The 18,695-nt window shown below is 40.8% G+C and overlaps 1 protein-coding gene across 1 annotated transcript in view; it reads right to left on the bottom strand.

Annotated features, from left to right (window-relative positions):
- Nucleotides 1-3,470: 3,470 nt before the first annotated feature.
- CDH13 (cadherin 13) overlaps nucleotides 3,471-18,695 on the bottom strand; it is a 1,069,738-nt gene continuing 1,054,513 nt past the window's right edge. Inside the window, exons 12-14 of the mRNA XM_063110059.1 lie at nucleotides 13,621-13,854; nucleotides 11,169-11,387; nucleotides 3,471-5,063 (exon numbers count right to left, since the gene is read on the bottom strand). Of these exons, the coding sequence (XP_062966129.1) occupies nucleotides 5,056-5,063; nucleotides 11,169-11,387; nucleotides 13,621-13,854 (461 nt within the window). The 3' untranslated portion in view covers nucleotides 3,471-5,055. The remainder of the gene's footprint in view (nucleotides 5,064-11,168; nucleotides 11,388-13,620; nucleotides 13,855-18,695) is intronic.

The raw sequence follows: 18,695 nt of genomic DNA on the forward strand, positions 1-18,695 counted from the left end.
CTCATTCCGACCATTTCCCCATCTATACATATCTTGTATATGCTTTTATATGAACTGTCACGACTGTAGAACTTTTTTAGTAGGGGGATAATCTATTAGCAATAGCAGATATAGTAAGGGTAACAAATTTTTTAGTGAAAGAATTGTTGCTTTAGATGAACAATTGTGAAAGCATTTTCTCATTGGATTATGAGAAGTATCAAGTCCCAACAGTCAGTTAAGGAGAGAAAATGGGGCACTTTGTCTTTTGTGAAAGGCATAGCCAAATCATTTATTTTTATTATTGTTATTATTTTTTAGTCAAACAGAAAAGGTAGTTGGCTCTTTCTCAGGGCTCACCTTTTGTTGGTGTGATTTGCCTGTTGATTATTAAGGCAACTACATGTGGATAGATTAACGGGCTACATTTACAAAATCAGAAACTGTTTGGAAATCCTTTAGAACTTGTCTCTTTGAATTGTGTTTATTGTCATGCACGCACAGTACAAGCTCTTATCTTGGAGATTCCACACCTCTTTCTCCCTTGGCTTTCTGTCCCGTCATTTGGTTTGGTAGTGAGCGGGTACTTGGGAGGACGTGAATTTGCTTTTGGATAACTGAGATATCAGATTGATCTGGTAGAAGCCCCTCGTGTACCAGCTAACAAGCCATGGAAGAAAGGGGGGTACTTAAGAAAATTATGATATTTCATGCGGGAGGAGACTTCTAAGGTTTTAATATTAATTTAGAATACTGTTAACAGTTCTTAACAGAAAGCCCTCAGAATTAAGAAATATAGCAGGAACTTAATGATAGCAGGTGCTGTTAATAAAAGGTACTTACTGGTAGAAAGTACTGTTAGTTGGTTTGGATGGATAGTCATGCTAACTGGAACTTCAGATTGGGGTTTTCTGGTCTGTCGTGGGCATTCTGTTTGGTTTTGCTGCAGAGTTGAGAGTGGCACTGTGATGTAGGAGGAAGAACATGAGCCCTGGAGCCAAGTGCCCTGAGTTTCAGTTCTGGAGGCCACTTACCTTGGGCAAGCCATTCAGTCTTTCTGAGCCTCAGCTTTGTATATCTGTAAGTCATACTTGCCTCCTAGGGTTGTTGTAAGGATTCAATGAGTTAATATGTATAAAGGATTTTGTACAGTGTGGACACTTAATAAGCAATCAGTAAATATAAACCATTGTTGTTATGATGATTAGTACCATGTTCACACACCCCAGGAGAATTGTAGACTCCTTTCCTCAGAATCATCTGGAAAGCTTGTGCATGGGTACAGTTGTATTAAACCCAGCAGCAAAGACTTGATAATGATTTTTTAGTTGTCACATTTTAAGATCTAGACCCAACATATTTATTCTGAATAAAATGCAATCTGATCTACTCCATGAATTTGGTGGTAGATGGTTATTCCATTTATCAGACTGTTTGAAATGATATTTTGAAAATATGGGATGAGTTATCAAGATTTCTAACAGTGTCCTTTAGGAGTCAAAGTCTTATTTGATACCTACCATGAAATTTAGCTGGATTTATCTTGTTATGTTCAGATTTATCAGTGTTGGCCAAGAAGCATAGCAAGGTACATCTCCATGAAGTGATGCTCATTTGGAGAAAACTGGCAGTATTAAACATAATTTTTATCAAAATTAGAAGATGTTTTCATATTCTTGTTTAAAAAATTGTTCAGAATAGTTTATCATATGTAAAATAGGTAGAAAATGTAATTTTTAATCAACTAGAATGGTTGATGTATGAAGGCATTTTTAAAGTTCTTGGGAAGATTCATATTATCTTATTTATTTATTTAATTTTTATTTTTTTAATGTAATTTTATTAATATTATTTTTTTTGCATTCTGGGATGTTGTTGCGGAGCAGTTGGGGGGGGGAGAGGGGAAGAGGGAAGGAAATGTGATGGAAGAAGGAGGAGGGGCGGGATTGAGGCCTGTGGCACCCCCTCATTCCCACAGGGGAGACCAGGGGGCTTCCACTGGTGGCTTGGTCATTGCCGGGCTGGGTGCAGATATCAGGTGGGTGTAGCAAAAGCCCTCGCCCCCCACCATCCCAGCTCAGGAACCTGGGGCCCTTCTTGCTGCAGCTTGGTGGTCATTGCTGGGCTGTCTGTGCATGTCGGGGGGGCTTGGCCAAGACCTGAGGCCCCCACTGCCATGGTTGGGAGAGCCCAGGGCGCTTCTTGCGGTGGCTCAGTGGTCATCGCTGGGCTGGCTGCGGGTGTATGGGGGGGCGTGGCCAAGGATTATCTTTTAATTCTATTTTTCCTTGAATTTTTAGAAGTACCCCCATATTAATAAAAAGAAGAGAAGATGGTGTGACTGTTTGCTCATGGAAATGAAATCCTCAGTCTTGTGCTCAGTAATTGGGAAAAACAATTTCTGATTCTTATGTGACTTTTTAAAAATAATTTGAACTAAGATAAAATGCATAGATAAAAATGAAATAACATTTTGATTCTACTATGGCTTTCAGCAAACAATGTAATGTATTTTAATAAGTTAACAAAACATGAGTCAGAACGTGCTGCCACTTTGGCTCCTAAGAATTAGTCTATTTTTCCTTTTTTTGAAAGCATTAGAAACAACAAAATGATGGAGTTATCTTGGTCTTGATAAGAACTCTGGGGACAGAGAAGGTACTTATGAGAGAAAGTTGAGGCAAATTCTACTTGTTAATGAAGAATGCACTTCACTCCTATCTTTCTGTGTTCTAAGCTAAGCTATGGATTTGATTTGCAGAGTGCAGGAGAGCGTAAGGGCTCGAGAGAAAAGGAGGAGTCCTGCACTCATTTCCTTCAGTGTATGGGTTACTCAGCATTTGTGTTTCTCCCTAGAGAGGGCTCAAGTTCATGATGAAGGCAAGCTTTTGGGTCGTTAGCTAGCATATGGGTCAGGCTGCTGACCATCTGGCCATCTGTGGCTGCTCTTTTGTTTGTTCAAGGATGAACATTCTCTCCCTGCCTTGCAGGAAGAGGGGAGCAAGGTGCACCGGCGAGGCACATGGTTATGCCCTGTAAAGCCAGAAGAGGAAATCTTGTAAGGTGTGAATATGTAGGCTTAGATCCCCCTGTCTCTGAGTCAGGGCATGCAGTTGTGGAGAACTATTGTGTCATGTTCGAGGTGTGGCATTTCCTGATTAAGCAACAGAGCTTGTTTAAGAGAAAAATCTCCATGTCTTGGGCCTGTAGACAGAAGGTTGTGACCATGCTGAATGTAGTCATCAAGCTGAGGGTGGTCCCTCTCATCTGAGTCTGCAGTCATCTTCACAGCCGATTGCAACCTGCTCAAATCATATCATATGGTGACCAAGACAAGCCCGTGCTGTGGGCAGGTGCTTCCGGCTTTATAGATTCACTCATCTAATGGAGATGTACAAGGGACCCCAAATGGTCAGTCAGAGAGTGAACTTGCACTAAGACAAGACCCGGCACTGGAGACATTGGACACAATATACAAACCAGAGAAAAGCTACTATCCAGCAGTTTTAACCACCAATACCCATTTATTTTAATGAAAAAAAAAACCTCTGCATTCTATATACTCCAAAAAGATTCGCTATTGAAACAAATACAATATATGGAACTCTATTTGCATAATTTCACTACAACAAAGACAACATATGACTTCTATTTCCTACAGAAGGCTAACTGAAAAGCACAGGTGCAAACATAGATTGCATAAGAAAGCATGTGTGTGCATGTATGCGTGTATGTGCATGTGTGTGTGTGGTTAAAATCTTTAGTAAGCAACTGCATTAAAATATGCTAAGACACTTACCTTACCCTAGATCGTGGCAAGCTCTAATATAAAGCCACAGGCTGTCACTAGTTTTATCTAATAGAAAAATTTGGTGTGAGCTTTGATGGTTCATTTACAGCTTATCGACAGAAGATACTCGTAGTACAAGCACTAACTTTCCTCTTACTTTTACATGCTCACAGAATAAAAATCAATTACTTTTCATACATAATGAACATCTTTTATTTTCAGGTTTGCAAACAACGGTAGTCAATTCACACAAAAGGGTACTTTTAAAACTACCTGTATTTACTCTATGCATGTATATATGAAACAAACGGTGTGTATGTGCATAAATGTATGTCTATACATGTGGGTATATATGTGTATACAAGATGGTACCTGCCGACCTCTTCATATGCATGTATGACCTGCGTGATGACATTCGCATTTGTACATGTGCCGAGGAGGAAGAGACTCTCTACCATGATCCATGTCCCCAGAGAAACCAGTGTGGATTCAGGACACACACAAATGCAGGTAGATGCCCAGAAAGGAATATTTCAGCCCTTTTCTCGGCATTTTGATGGTATTTCCTGCTCTGCTCCTCACCACCTTGGCTCGGAATCATGGCATATGATGGCAGTGGAAATTGGTTGTAGTCCTCAAACTAAAGAGAAAGGTCTTCTTTCTCTGCTCTCCCTCTCTGGACCTGCCTGGCTGGTTGTGGCAGCATTCAGACTGGATGGGGTGGTGGGCAAGAGACTCCAGAGCACGAGTCAGCTATGTGGGCTGTACTTGTTCTTAGCTTGGTGCTGCGGCTCTGGAGGGTTCAGCCTTCTTAGCTTCTACCTACTCTTTGCTTCGGCTTTCGAGGAAGAATGATTTATCAAAACTAGGCTTCTCCTGTATCGTCTCTCTATACAAATACTGTGTATATACACATACAGATACTCATACATATACAAATACCAACCCACAGACAAAGCTGGATGTGTGGAACACTGGCTAGCAACATGTCAACACATCAGAAAGAGTAGTCACTGTTCCTACTCCCAGAAGGTCAAGTTATGTCATGATCTTTAAACATTCAGGGGAAATTCAGAGGATTCCCTTAATTAAAGGAGGAAGGAAGATGCTGTCAAAATGAAGTACAGACTAAGTGAAATTGCAAAGAAAATGAAACTCTGGAACAATTGAGGCCTAGTTGTGAAGTTCGAGATCTGTAAACTGCAATCTTCAGATTTGGATAGATTTTTTTCCTTTTTCCTGTTGGTATGGAAACTTGAGAGTCAAGCTTCAGATGTCAGGAGTTCTCACAGACCTGAAAAGAGAAGGTTCAGAGTTAAGTCGGGAATATTACAACACGATTCAAAACATTTTAGCTAAACGTTGGATAAATGATTGACAAACCTTCATAAACACAGTTATAAACAGTGCACTATCTTGGGAAATTTTTTTTTCTTAAGCATGACATTTGAAGACAGAATGAATAGTTCTCTTGGTTTATGTCTTCAAAAGCTGGACTTCTCTGAAAATGCTAATAATGACTTCAGATGCCAAACATCTCAGACCAACAGCAGCTGTTACTGCTGCTACCAATGAGCCTTATGGCTTGCACCTTAGCACAGAGCTTGGCTATTTTAGGAACAAGCTTACTTTGTGGCTTACAGATTGATGATTGTCCCACATATTTGTTTTGTCACAGAACAAGATACTTCTTGGTGGTTCCTGAAACATGGAGTATTTGTTTCTTATGGCTGCTATAACAAATGGCTAAAAAGTGGCTTAAAACAACACAAATAGGGCCGGCCCGTGGCTCACTCGGGAGAGTGTGGTGCTGAGAACACCAAGGCCCCGGGTTCGGATCCCATATAGGGATGGCCGGTTCGCTCACTGGCTGAGCGTGGTGCTCACAAAACAACACAAATATATTCTCTTATTGTTCTGGGTGTCAGAAGTCTGAAATTAGTCTTCTGGGGTTAAAATCAAAGCATGAGCAGGGCTGTGTTCTTTTTGGAGGCACTAGGGGAAAATCTTTTTCTTGCCCTTTCCAGCTTCTAGGGGCCACCTGCATTCCTGACTTGTGGCCCCCGCCTCACCTTCAGACCTAGCACCTCTGCTTCCTCCTGTTTTTGTCATCACGTAGTCTTCTAACCGGCCTCCTCCTTCATCTCTCATAAGGACTTTGTGATTATATATGGCTCACCTGGCTAATTCAGGCTCTCCTCCCCATCTCGAGATGCTTAACTTAATCACATTGGCAATTCTCATTTATGATATAAGGTAACATGTTCACAGGTTCCAGGGACTAGGACGAGAACATCTTTGGGGGCCATTACTTGGCCAACCATGTGGGGAGCACTATGTTCCCAGAGGAAATGAGGCATCACGTGGTGGGGTTGTGAACTATGAGACAGGTCACTCAAGTGGAAAAGTTCACAGCAAGTGATGTCAGCACAGGTGCCTTTGGGAGCCCACTACCCCAGTTACTCCTCATGGCTCCTTTCAGGCCACCTATGTGGACTAGCCCGGGGATAGAACCTGTCACTCAACTCAACATTGTCAGAGGAGAAGTTCTGTTTCTAGGATGCCCAGATCCACTTTCAAAATGAAGCATGTTTTTGCCTTTTTTTTGCTACCTTGTGCCTTATAAGCACTTTCCTGTCCATGTCATTCCAGCCTAGGGTTGAGATTTCATTACACTGAGTAAGCTGTCGTGTCCACAGTTACAGGTGCCAGAGCCCTTGTTCGCTCTCAGGCTTCTGTTACAGAGAGTCTAGCTCCATCAAGAGGTGGGAAGAGAAGGAGGGAATTCATCAGTCTACAAGTGCTGTGTGCTTTTCACCCGACTTTTCTCACCAGCCCGTGGACAAGCCAGTCCGGCCTCCATCTGAAGGTGCCCATTGAAGACAGGCCACCTACTGCTCAGAACTTCAGACGTTTTGAAACTGTACCTTCATTTTTACAATGATAGGGTCTCATCTGTGGCCAAGTTGCAAGACAGTTGTAAAATATGAACTATTTTTGAAGAAGCCTATTAGGAAGAACATTTTTCTAAGGTTTTTTTTTTTTTTTTTTTAGGTGGAATAAATATTCCTTTTTGTTTTTTAAGTGGTTAAAAGCCATTTGTATTGTCAGGGTGGTGCAAGGTCTCCACTTTCTGTGTCCAATTTTGGTTAGAGAGCAGAGTGGGGTTTTTCACCCTCAGCACTATTGACATTTGGGGCTGGATCACTGTTTGTGGGGGGACTGTCCTGGGCACTGGAGGGTGTTTAGCAGCATCCCTGACCTCAACCCACTAGATGTCACTAGTAGCCTCCTCCCAGCTATGATTATCAAAATTTCTCTAGACATTTCCAACCATCCCCTGTGGGGAAAATCAGTTAAAAATAGGAAGGAAAAAAAAAAAAAAAAAAGATTTGGCTGAATAAAATCCACTAAGTTAGTCTCCAGTCCCTTGCTTTCAAATTAGGGTCTCCAATCCCTATTTTAAGCCAATTTAGACAATAACATAAATTATACCACCTCCCAGGGCTATTGAGATGATTACAGGAGGTAATCTATATATTTATGTAAAGCTCTTAGCTTGCCTGTGCATGGCACACAGAAAGCTCTCAAAGGTCAACTATTATTGTCCATGAAGTTGACCACAGCTCCTCTGCAAAGCATGATTCAGGGCCATCTGTGGCAGAGGACAGCCAGCTCTGGCCGGGCAGGCTCTGTCTCTGCCCATAATACATTTTGCAATAGAAAGGAGCAAAATATCAATATACTCTAGGGAATTCTAGAAAAGGCAAAACAATTATTAGAGGAAGCAGATCAATGAGGGCCCAGATTAGGGGAAAGGGATCAATAGCAAAGGAAACTGTGTCTTGATTGTGGTGCAGCTACACAACTGTGTACAGTTACCAAAATTCCTCAAATTGTACACTTAAAACGAGTGAATTTTATTATACGCAAATAATCCCTTAACTAAAAATCCTAAAATTAAGAGAATGTTTAGTAGCTATCTTTTGCTCACTGTGCTCATCTCTTTAAGCTTCTTTATTGTGATTGAGATTATTCTTCATCGTCACCCCCCCCCCCCCCCAGTAAAGAGACATTTAATTTTGGTACTTGTTAAAATGGTTCACCTGATCTGTCTTTTTCTGTTTTTGCTCTTGCTGATTAATTAGGCCTAAAACAATGGTCACAATGGGTTTCTGGACAAGTCTCTTCCTGGAGACATCCATACCACGCAGAGCTGTGATAGAAAAACAGCAGGTGCAGCCCAATGACAGCGCCGTTTGCTTCACTGCAAGGTTCTGAGGGAGGAATTATGCATCCCTTCAATGTTGTCAACATGTAATGTAAACAACAAAATGGACGGTAACGATAATTTCATTTACATTTTTTTACTCTCAATGTCATTAGTTTTGTTTATTTTTAGATGTCAAAGAAGGAATTGCAGATCCTTCAGTTCAATTCTCAGTTGCAATAAAGCCATCTATAACATCATAATAAGTTGAATTTTTTTTTTTTTTTTGGTGGCTGGCCAGTACAGGGATCGAATCCCAGATGTTGGCATTATCAGCACCACGCTCTAACCAACTGAGCTAACCAGACAGCCTGAAATGATTTTTATTGTTTTTCCATAAAGGAGGCAGTCTAATGCAAATACTCACCTGGAGACCTTTCTGAGCATCAGTTTTTTCATTTAGAAAGTGGGATAAAATTACCAGACTAATGAGGAAAATGTAAAAGAAATCCATGGAACATCAGGGTGTTTGGTTAATGCTAGTCTACTTGGATCTGAATTTTATTTGAGGGGAAGAGAACAACTTACTTTTTATTCCCATGTGGTATGATGTGATCTTCTGCTCCTACAACCACTGAAGTTTTGTGAACGATGCTTTAAAGCAGGTGCTAGTAAACTTTTTTTTGTCAAGGGCCAGATAGTAAATATTTTTGGCTTTTTAAGCCATACAGTCTCTGTCTCAACTACTTACCTCTGTCATCATAGCAGAAAGCAGACAATATGTAAATGAATGGGCATGGCTGGGTTCCAATAAAACTTTATTACAAAAATGGGCCATGGACCAGATTTGACCTGTGTGTTTGCTGACCCTACTGTAAAGAAACATCAAGCAGATTCTACCAGCTTAATTCCCCACTCCCCAAAATCTCTCAAGAACCGTGGCTAAGATGGGATGTTATCCCACCTCGGCACTTTAAAGTTTCAGTGCTTTTAGAAAACACCCTTTACCCCCAACCCTTGCCAAATTTAGTGTCGGTTATCTCTGTCTTCAATTCTTTCCAGTTGGTTTCCATTCTTTGTGAAGTTTAGCTTCCTGCCATACATGTTTTAATTCTGTATGCTTCTTAAATACCTTTTTGGAAGGTTGGTGCTATAGAAATCTTCATATTGGATGTGTTATGTCATCTTGCTGCATCCTCTATTTGGATTTGAGGTTTTCTAGCATCATCAGTATTAAATATCTTTACATTATATTCTTCAATTTACCTTCCTCCTTTTTTTTTTTTTCTATTGAAGAGTAAACTGAGGGAACCCACACATATTCAGGATGTGGACTTGAGCAGAAGATGCTGTTAGAATGTCCAGGAGCCTCTACCTATGGGATAGACTCAGTCACCATGATGGTCTGGATGGTCCCAGTGCCTGGTGGGCCTTTAAAATGGACAAACATTTGAGCCACACCTCCAGGGATAGGGTAGGACCAGGGTTAGGTTGATACATGTTTAAATGTTCTTTAGGTGATTCTACTGTGCATCCAGGGTTGAAACTCTCTACCATCTCCACAGTTCATACTGTGACCTGCAGATGAGCTACTGTAGGTTAACGTGATGACTTAGCAAACCAGCCTGCAAGGCCCCAGGCCCCAGAGGGTACATGTCCATGAAGGATATTTGCCTAGACTTTAGCAATCTTGGTCTAGGATAGTTCAGCAAAGCAAGGGACTATCAAGGGTATGTGTTGCTATAAATTCATGACATCTAACCTCCTCTGGACCATCCCAGCTGTTTGGAAATTCTTATATCTACCTTTGGTAAGGCCTGATTATTTGCTCTTTCGCAATCTTTCCTAATTTCTTCTCAGTCCCCAGCCCTATCTCCATCCCTTTGTCCTCTGCCGATGAAATCATCTCCTATTTTACAGAGAAGACTAAAGGGAGGCCCATCAATTTCCATGGTCTCTCCCTGAAGTTCTCATGCAGAGATGGAGTTAGGAAACCAGAGAGATAATTAAGGTAAGTGAAAATAAGGCCCCAATATGGGAGGGTGGAGGCAGGGATGCTGGAAGGTGTTAGGTGTTAGAATCTGTTGGGCTTTGTGACTGGAGGATTTAGATGGTACCATGGGGATGATAATGATGATGACAGGGATGATACGGTCATCAGGGGCAGGTTGCCGGGGGAGATGATACGTTCTGTTTAGGAAATGTACAGTTTGAAGGGCCAGTGGGACACTGTGTTTCTCCTCCTCAGTTCTACCCACAGGACTTCTGTCCCACACAGAGCTTTATACACACTGAATGATTGCAATGTGTCACTTCCTGTTGAGCCTGTTGACCCACTTACCACTGTCACCAGGATATAATACCTTCTGCTCTCTTTTTCTACCTGTCAGTTTCCCAACTTCCTAATTCACAATTACACCGATACTTTCTCAAAACGTAAATGACAAGACCCAAAAGGCTTTTGGATGGCAATAGTTATATGAGAATAATTGCTAAGGTTAAGTTTGGACTCATTCCATCAATAAGAAATATTTGACACATATTTATTCATTCTGTGCTCACATCTCTATTACTCAGCATAATAATTCATTTGTTTAAAATAATGTTTCAACACTGAGGTCAAGGGTTCAGTTCCCTGTACTGGCCAGCTGTTGAAAAAAAAAAAAAAAAGAAAGTTTCACTATATTACAGTCTTTGCTACCAGTGAGTGAGAAAAAAAGTGTGAATTATGAATTTATCTTTTTTCTTGTGGCCTGACCTCCATCAACAAATTCTCATGACTATTCTTAGAAATGCATAGTACCTATTTTTAACCTTGCAAAAGATTATTCTGCACAACGGAGAGAGAAATAGGCCCCTGGTAGACCAGTTAACTAACGGGGTGCATTTCTGTTAGCTCAACTTGAATGGAATCTGTAAGAAATTTTGCTTATCACCTGGTTTATATGGTAGCAATGAAGGTCTTTGCACAATTCCTTGGACTGGTTGGCAGAAGATTGTAAGATGCCTTTGAACATTTATTGGAATACTTTTACATGTAACATTTTCTATCATATAGACATAAACTAAAGTTGAATGTTTCCTCTGGGATAAATTTTTCTGGAAAGATATATGGAAAGCAATGGCTTCGGGAACCCAGTGAAGTTACATTTTCCTACATGTGCACACATTGGAGTAATGCTGACATACCAGCTAAACTGAAGACAGACATGAGCAAGAGGGAGGCCAGGCTGGCGTGCAGGGCCCCTGCGGTGTTGCAGTCCACTTTGAAATTCTTGCAGGAGCACACTTGTACCCTGAGATCTGTGACGTTCGTCATGGGTGGTTTCCCTGAATCTGTCACCAAGATGGGCAGGTTGTAGTTTGCTTTGTTCAGATTTTGAAGAAGGCTTACCAGGGCGTGTGTATCTGTGAGGACAAGGAGAGCCTTTGTGAGAGAGGATTAGACTTTTCCCAATGAAAGAGCAAGGTTTTGGCAAGTAAAATCACACAAAATTGGCATTGCATTTTCATTTATAATCATGGGAAAGTTTACATTTAATTTCACTAACATCAAGTAAAAATACAAATTCAGTTCCTTGGTGGCAGTAGCCACATTGTAAGCACTCCGTAGCTAGTGGCTCCTGTACTGGACAGTGCAGAGAAAGAACATTTCCATCACTGCAGAGTTCTATGGTTCAGCGCTATTATAATCAATTTCAAGGGGATCCACTTTTGTGAAAATGATTGAGTACCAAGAACTCCTCCCCACGAATTTATTATATCTATAAAGCCATCTCGACAAAGATTGCATTCATCATCTAGAAAGCCAAAGTAAAAATCCTCCTGCTCTAAATGTGGGCAGGAACCTTATGTGTTACCATAGAGATGGATTCTATAGTTTATACTTTATCAATCCTCAGCTCATAGCCATAGGTTTGGGTGGAAAATCCACAACATGGAGACTGGATCTGTAAGCTTCCTCTCTCCTTGCCTAGTCCCATGTTTGGTGGGAATATCTGTCATTACGCAGGCCACTGGATATAGCACCCAGCATGCCACTCTACCAAGCCTGTTCTTTAGCCTTGGGCCCTTCTCTTTTCAGTCACTCTAGGATTAGGGATTTTTTTTCCCAACTGCCCCTTTTTGGGCATAAACAGTGCTAAGAATTCAGAAAAAAAAATTGGAGGAACAAAGAGTTTAGAAGACATTTATGTATTGAATAGAATCATGAGGGGAAACAAGAATGCAATGACAGGTTAACAGACATAGATGAAGTATTATCACTACCACGAGGTAGCAGCAGCAGAACGACCGATGTGATAATCACCCCAGGGAACCGGCAGATCAACTCCAGTAACATTTTCCTGATCGATCTCCCTCAAGTAGAGGAGAAACTCTCGAATGAGAAAGTTCCAGTTGGAAAGAACTGGTGATGATTATTCAAATCAGCTACAGCCATAAACACCAGCAAATAAAACACTAACCCCTCAGACAAGAGAAGGGCTGTTTTAATTAAAAATAATCAGTGTAACAGAATTCATTCTTTAAAAAGCAATAAAATTGACAAACAGGCAAGTAGAATCAATAACAAGAGAAAGGCACTAATAAAATAAGATATGAGATCGGGCTATAACAATAGATATGAGATTTTTAATAGAAAATTTTATGCACAATTGTATAATACATTTTCAAAAGTTAATGAAATGGGTAATTTCCGGCCCCCCTCAAAAATTCTACCACGGATGTAAGCAGTGGGAACCTTGACAAAGTCAATAGCAGGACAAGTTAATTACTGAGTGTATGTCTAATGTGTGAGTTCTTATTTATTTATTTCTGGCTTTATTGGAAAATGAGGTGAACTTAGTAGTACGTTCACATGTGGGAAGAAAAGTGGGTGAGGCTCTGTGAATATAAGGACATATCTTAGTTCAATATGCTGGTGTTTCAGTCTTCATCAGGCAGATGATAAATGTTGGGTCGAGTTTTGAATTCCACCTGCCCGTGTGGAAAGACTGGTAGAAGGAGACATTGCTAGCGAGTTTCAGAAGTGAGAGAGAGGACACACAGAAGAAGATATCAAAGTCAAGGATAAAAGCCCAAGATTTGGAAGAAAAGCCAAGATCATCATAAAGTCTAAGTCAAGTTTGAGGAGCTCTGCATAATAAAATAGAAGATTAGAGGTTGAAGACCCTGTAAAGATTCTTATACCAGTGCTTCTCTCTTCTTTGGTCTTTTGTAAAGACAGGTGTACCATGGAAAAACTTCTCTAAAGTGCTGGTGGACAATGATATAAATACAATTTTTTGTCTCTGAGACAGAAGAGATGGCTGAACCAAGAGGTGTGTGGGGAGAAGCAGAGACCCCTGTTGGGGTTACAGGATAGAGTACACAGTACTGAGCGGACAGTATAGCGTGTACAACATTGGGTGTAGACGAAGCAAAAGAGAAAACTCTTGTTTGCATTTATAAGAAACTGATATTCAATATTTCTACAAATTATATTTGTCTGCTGGTGGGAGAACAGTCAGTGTAGGTAATGCAGACGTAAGTTAAAATAGACTGTTTTACACGAGAGAGTAGGAGAGGAAGAGCATTTTGAGAAAGAGAAACTAAATTCAAAGCTGGAAGAATAAGGGTAGAATGTTTTAACCAGACTTACTGTTGATCTTGGAGATCTTCCAAACTTTATCAGGAACAGCTTGTTTATGGATTTCAAATTTGAAAGGATCTGTATTTGGGTGAAGATCCTTATCTGTCGCTCCCAAAATGACTACACTGAGGTTTTTGGCATCGTCACAGACTTTAGCTACTGTGGGGTAAATGAAGGGAGCATTGTCGTTCACGTCTTCCAGAGTTATCAGCAAAGTTCCAGTGCCAGTCGCGGGAGGGTTGCCTATGGGAAAAGGGAGGATGTTAGTATGCAACGAGCGTAACGCGGGAGTAATTTACCTACGCTTTTTGCAAGATATACTTAGTACGTTTTGCATTTATTATTATTAACAGTTGCAAACCGGCCTAACAATAACAGATTACACTTTTTTGTATAAAGTTTAGTGGTTTACAAAGCCTTTTATCATAAATAAGACTTTTGATTGAGGCATAATATATTACCTTTAGAATGCCAAGTTTCACCAGCAAACTATGGCCTGAGGGATGAATCTGGCCTTCAGCCTGTCTTTGTAAATAAAGTTTTATTGTAACACACACACACACACAAAAATAGAATGCCAAGCTTCGGACACAAAAGTCATACTGACATATTGAAAGTCACTCAAAGAATGGAGATAACAAATACAGACTTTTCCTTGCTTATCAAATTAAACCTTTTATCTAAATAGCCAGGTATTCACTTATGTTGGTGGTATAGGGAGGACGCAGATTCCATCAGAGAAGACCATTGTTTATTTGGTGTAACTCTACCTTAGGTACAGGTAGCTGACTAAAGAGCAAAAGATCTAATCTGGGGGATTTTCTTGTGGGAGTGAAAAAGGAAGGCACCATGGCTAATGGTGCCTGCTGGGGGGCTGGTATGGCTGACCCCAAGGAACAGGACAGATTTAGAAATGTGGGTTAGGTATGAGAAATGAAACTACTGGGGCAGGAGAAGCAATCCTAATATAATCTTTTTTTTTTTTTTTCTTTCAATATTTCAATTACTTCCTGAAATGTTTTTCATTTTAGACAATGTTATTTTAAGGAGGCTTTATAATCATCTAATAATGTCTTTTACTTAATGAAAGGGTGTTTAATGTTAACAAGGTTCAGCTTGACTTTATTTAAGTTTTCTCTAAATTCATTTTTAATCATCTGTGCATTAGAGGTTTGCTCTTGGGACAAACCATTCATTAGTAGTTTCTAATTTTCTGTCATAAGAGTTAGAACCAAATTTGTAAGTCACAAATTGTAAGTGTATGGATTTTCCTTATTCCACAAAGGACTTGATGCACCTCTAAGATTACAGCACTATAATTTCATGCAATAGTGCTGTATACAGTAGTACTCTATAGTACTAACCTAATGGATGGCCCCATTTTATTTTTCTTACCCTTACTTGCACTTAACCAGATTTCCAAGTTTGATTTTATTTGATCTCCGTACTATATTTATTTTTTAAAATGCACATCAAGTTTGAAGTTAAATTACCTGATCCCATGGGGCTTAGAGGTGGTGAGTATCTGAAGTTAGAGTGCACATGTCAAGCACAGGCAGGGTGAATCCTAGCCATGAAACGATAAGTCTTTTTAAGATTCAGTTTGTTAGTTACAAGACAGTAAAAGGAAGAGTGGGCTATGCAGGCCTTTATGCAGGTGACACCAAAGCAAAAGAGGCTGGACAGCTGCCACATGAATGAGGGGATGTTGCTGAGGAGCTAATTTCATGCCACTTCTCAGCAGTTTTATCACCTGCAGCTGTGCCCGAAGAGGGGCAGGCAGAACCCCCATACGTCACAGAACCCGGAAGGTGACAAGAAATTGTCTGGGAGGGCAACAGGCATTCTGCCAAGATTCAGATCAGCTGTGGGTCCAGCCCTTCCTACAAGGCACTACATGCAAAGTCACCAGGGCACAGAGCTGTTCCTCGACAGCAGGGTATACTGAAGGATGGTAAGGGGCAAGACTGGAGGCTGGGTGGGCACGGGGGGCTTGGCTGTCATGATGAGGAACCTGCACTGATTCTGCAGACTGTACAAAGCCAACAGAGGTTTCTCAGGAAGGTGGTGGAACAGTCTGATCTGATCAGAAAAACACACTTGTATCGATAGAAGATGTTAGACATTGTAGGCAGGGAGATCAGCGAGAGATGAAGCGAGTCACGATGTGGGCAGCTTGAACAGGAGAGAAATGTCTTATGTGGGTGATGAGGTACCCATACGAGGCTGCCAGAAGAGCAGCAGAAGGGGAGTGGGGGGTGGAGAGACAGTAAGTTCCACTTTGATTGTGCCAACGGTCAGTCCCTCAAGTTCAATGCACCTGTGCAGAAGTGAGCAGCTTAGGAGCAATGCCAGGGCTGAGTTACAGGCTGAGAAGCTCTCAGCACATTGATGCTTTTGAAACCTTTCTTGCAAATGAGATTACCCAAAGGGAATGTGCAAGATGCCAGTGGCAAGGGGTCCTAGAAAACTCCAAAGTTTAAAGAGCAGGTGCTAGTTTTGCAGAAGACATGGGGGAGATGAATTGGAAGAGCAAGCAATGATCAGCAATTAAATGTGTTATGACACCCAACAGGATAAGGAGTAAATAGAAGATTTAATGAGATTTTGCAAGGGGAATATTACCAGTGATTTTTGTGAGAGAGGTTTCCATTAATGGGGAGGAAACCAGCTCGAAGGAAACTGAGCAGTGAGTCATGAAACAGTGAGAGCAGATCCTCCTTAGAGGGGCTGGTGCAGATTTAAATATATCAAAACCCCAAGACAGTTTCAGAGTAAACATTCAAATAAATATGCTCTAAAATAGAAACACGAATGTAATTAATCATCAGAAGGAGGCTATTTCTAATAGCAGCATATCATCAACTTTCGTTAGAGCAAGAACTAAAAAAATGCTTAATTACTTTGAAGTTGGTTTTTCACTGTCAGCTTTAGTCATTTGGTTAAATTTCTTCATTGAAAAATTATTTTTCTCTTTTTATTGAGCTAATTGAATATCTCAGAAGAATCCATTATATTTTTTCACTCTGAATATATTACAAAGTAAAGTCATTTGGTAGAATGGATGAGAAAGCATTATGAGCATTTGAAATATGGCCATAAGAATCGGCCTTTCGTGAACTTAATTATAGTACTGTCTTCAATTTCCCATGTGTTATTCTCAGGCCAGGCTGTTGATTTCTTCTTCTGAAGTCAGTAAAGTGAGCTTCTCTGGGTGATGAGGTAAAGACTGGATTCACAAAATCTTCAGGAAAAGAGCCTCTCCCAGTTATATGCACAGGATGGAGAAAAATCACATCCAAACTTCAGGTTTAATTCAAAACATAGTGATTCTTCACAAGCCCATTTGGCTCCAATAGTTTCTAGGGCTCAGGAAATATTGGGGCTTCTAGGTATTCTCTAGATATTTAGCAAAAACCCCTCTCTCCTTCTCTTCCCCTTTCCATCAGCAGCCCCAGCCCCATGGCTACTCCATAACCAAATATCAGAATCAAAACCTGGTTAGGACTGTGCCCCTTCTTCATGGATTTTCTATTTCAATAGGGAAAAAGCCTCCATTTGAGCAAAACCCCTGGGATATGGAGCTAGAACAGTATTTCCTGTTCTTTGCAGCTCTCTTGGAGGAAGCCCAAGGGCCGTGTTCTCAGGGTAGCCGTTTTAAGGCGGGCATTCCAACATCCGAGTATGCACAGGGGAACTGGCTGTTGGGGCGTCTGCCTTTAAGATGTTATGAGTTGAAAGGGCCCCTAAGAAATGAGCCATTCCAGTCAGTGGGTCTTCACGGTTGTTGGGAAGTGAGTTTCCCATTGGGAATCTGAGGAAGGTCATGACCCCTGCACAGGGAAATGCACCTGAGTTCACACTCAGGAATCCACGGATACTGGATGTAGTAAATTGGATTAAGTACCCCCAAAACTCACTGAAGCTTGAATTGTGTCCCCCAAGTTTTATGTATTAGAAACTTGGCCCCCACTGTGACTGTTAAGAGGGTGGGAAATCCTATTATGGTAATTGAAAGGTGGGGCCTTGAAGAGGTGATTAGATTATTGGACCATGCCATCGTGAACGGATTAATAATGGTGGTTCTCGGCGTGGTCTGGAGGGCGTTTAAAGGGGAGCATGAAGAGTCTGTCTCTCTCGTTGCTCTGCCATTTTGCAACGTGATAATCTGCAGTCACTGAACTCATCACCAAAGAAAGCTCTCACCAGATGGGTTCCCTGGACTTTGGACTTCCTAGCCTCTGAAACTGTAAGCAATAAATTTTGTTTTCTTTCTAAATTACTCAGTTCCATGTATTCTGTTATAAACAACAGAAACGGACTAATACACTGGAAGTGCAGCCACTGCTCAGTCCAAGTTCAGAGCACCAGAACTGAGACAGCTTCATTTTAGGTATGGTAAGGCTGAGAGGCCCAGAAAGGTTTAAGATGGGCTCAGATTCTCTAGAGCAAATGTTAATCTTCACTTTCTATGTCTGAACTTTTATTCTGTAGCTTGATTCTTACATTGTAGCTTGATTCTTGATTTCATCCATGAAAACAAGCTAAAATCCCTAAACCATGATTATTTTCTGAAATATCTTCTTTCTTACAAGCTATTATTTTTATCATGGTAAAATATACATAACATAAAATTGACCATTTTAAGCCATTTTTCAGTGTACAGTTCAGTGGCATGAAGCCTGTTCACATTAAAAAGTTTTTCATCTTCCCAAACTGAAACTATGTTCATCAAACACTAAATCCCCATTCCTCCACCCCCACTCCCTGGAAACCATTTTACTTTCTGTTTCTATGAATTTGACCACTCTATGGACTTCATAGAAGTGGGATTATTTTTATTTAAAAAAAAAAAAAAATAAATGGCATTTGAGTAGGTCATTCTAAATATTTGAGATTTTAGCTTCCTGTTCCCATTATGCTAGCTGGAACTGATGATCTATTGGGACAAAGCCTGTGTCATTGTCAGGTTGTCTCAGCAATAGGACAGCACGTGGGATAGGGGATCGGGCCCGCATCAGGCTTGCTGATTATCATGGAACAGAGGCATTACTATCTGTGCCGGAGAAATAGCTCAGAAGCCA

Source organism: Cynocephalus volans, chromosome 10, assembly GCF_027409185.1.
Source record: "Cynocephalus volans isolate mCynVol1 chromosome 10, mCynVol1.pri, whole genome shotgun sequence".
In the NCBI taxonomy this organism is placed as follows: Eukaryota; Metazoa; Chordata; class Mammalia; order Dermoptera; family Cynocephalidae; genus Cynocephalus; species Cynocephalus volans.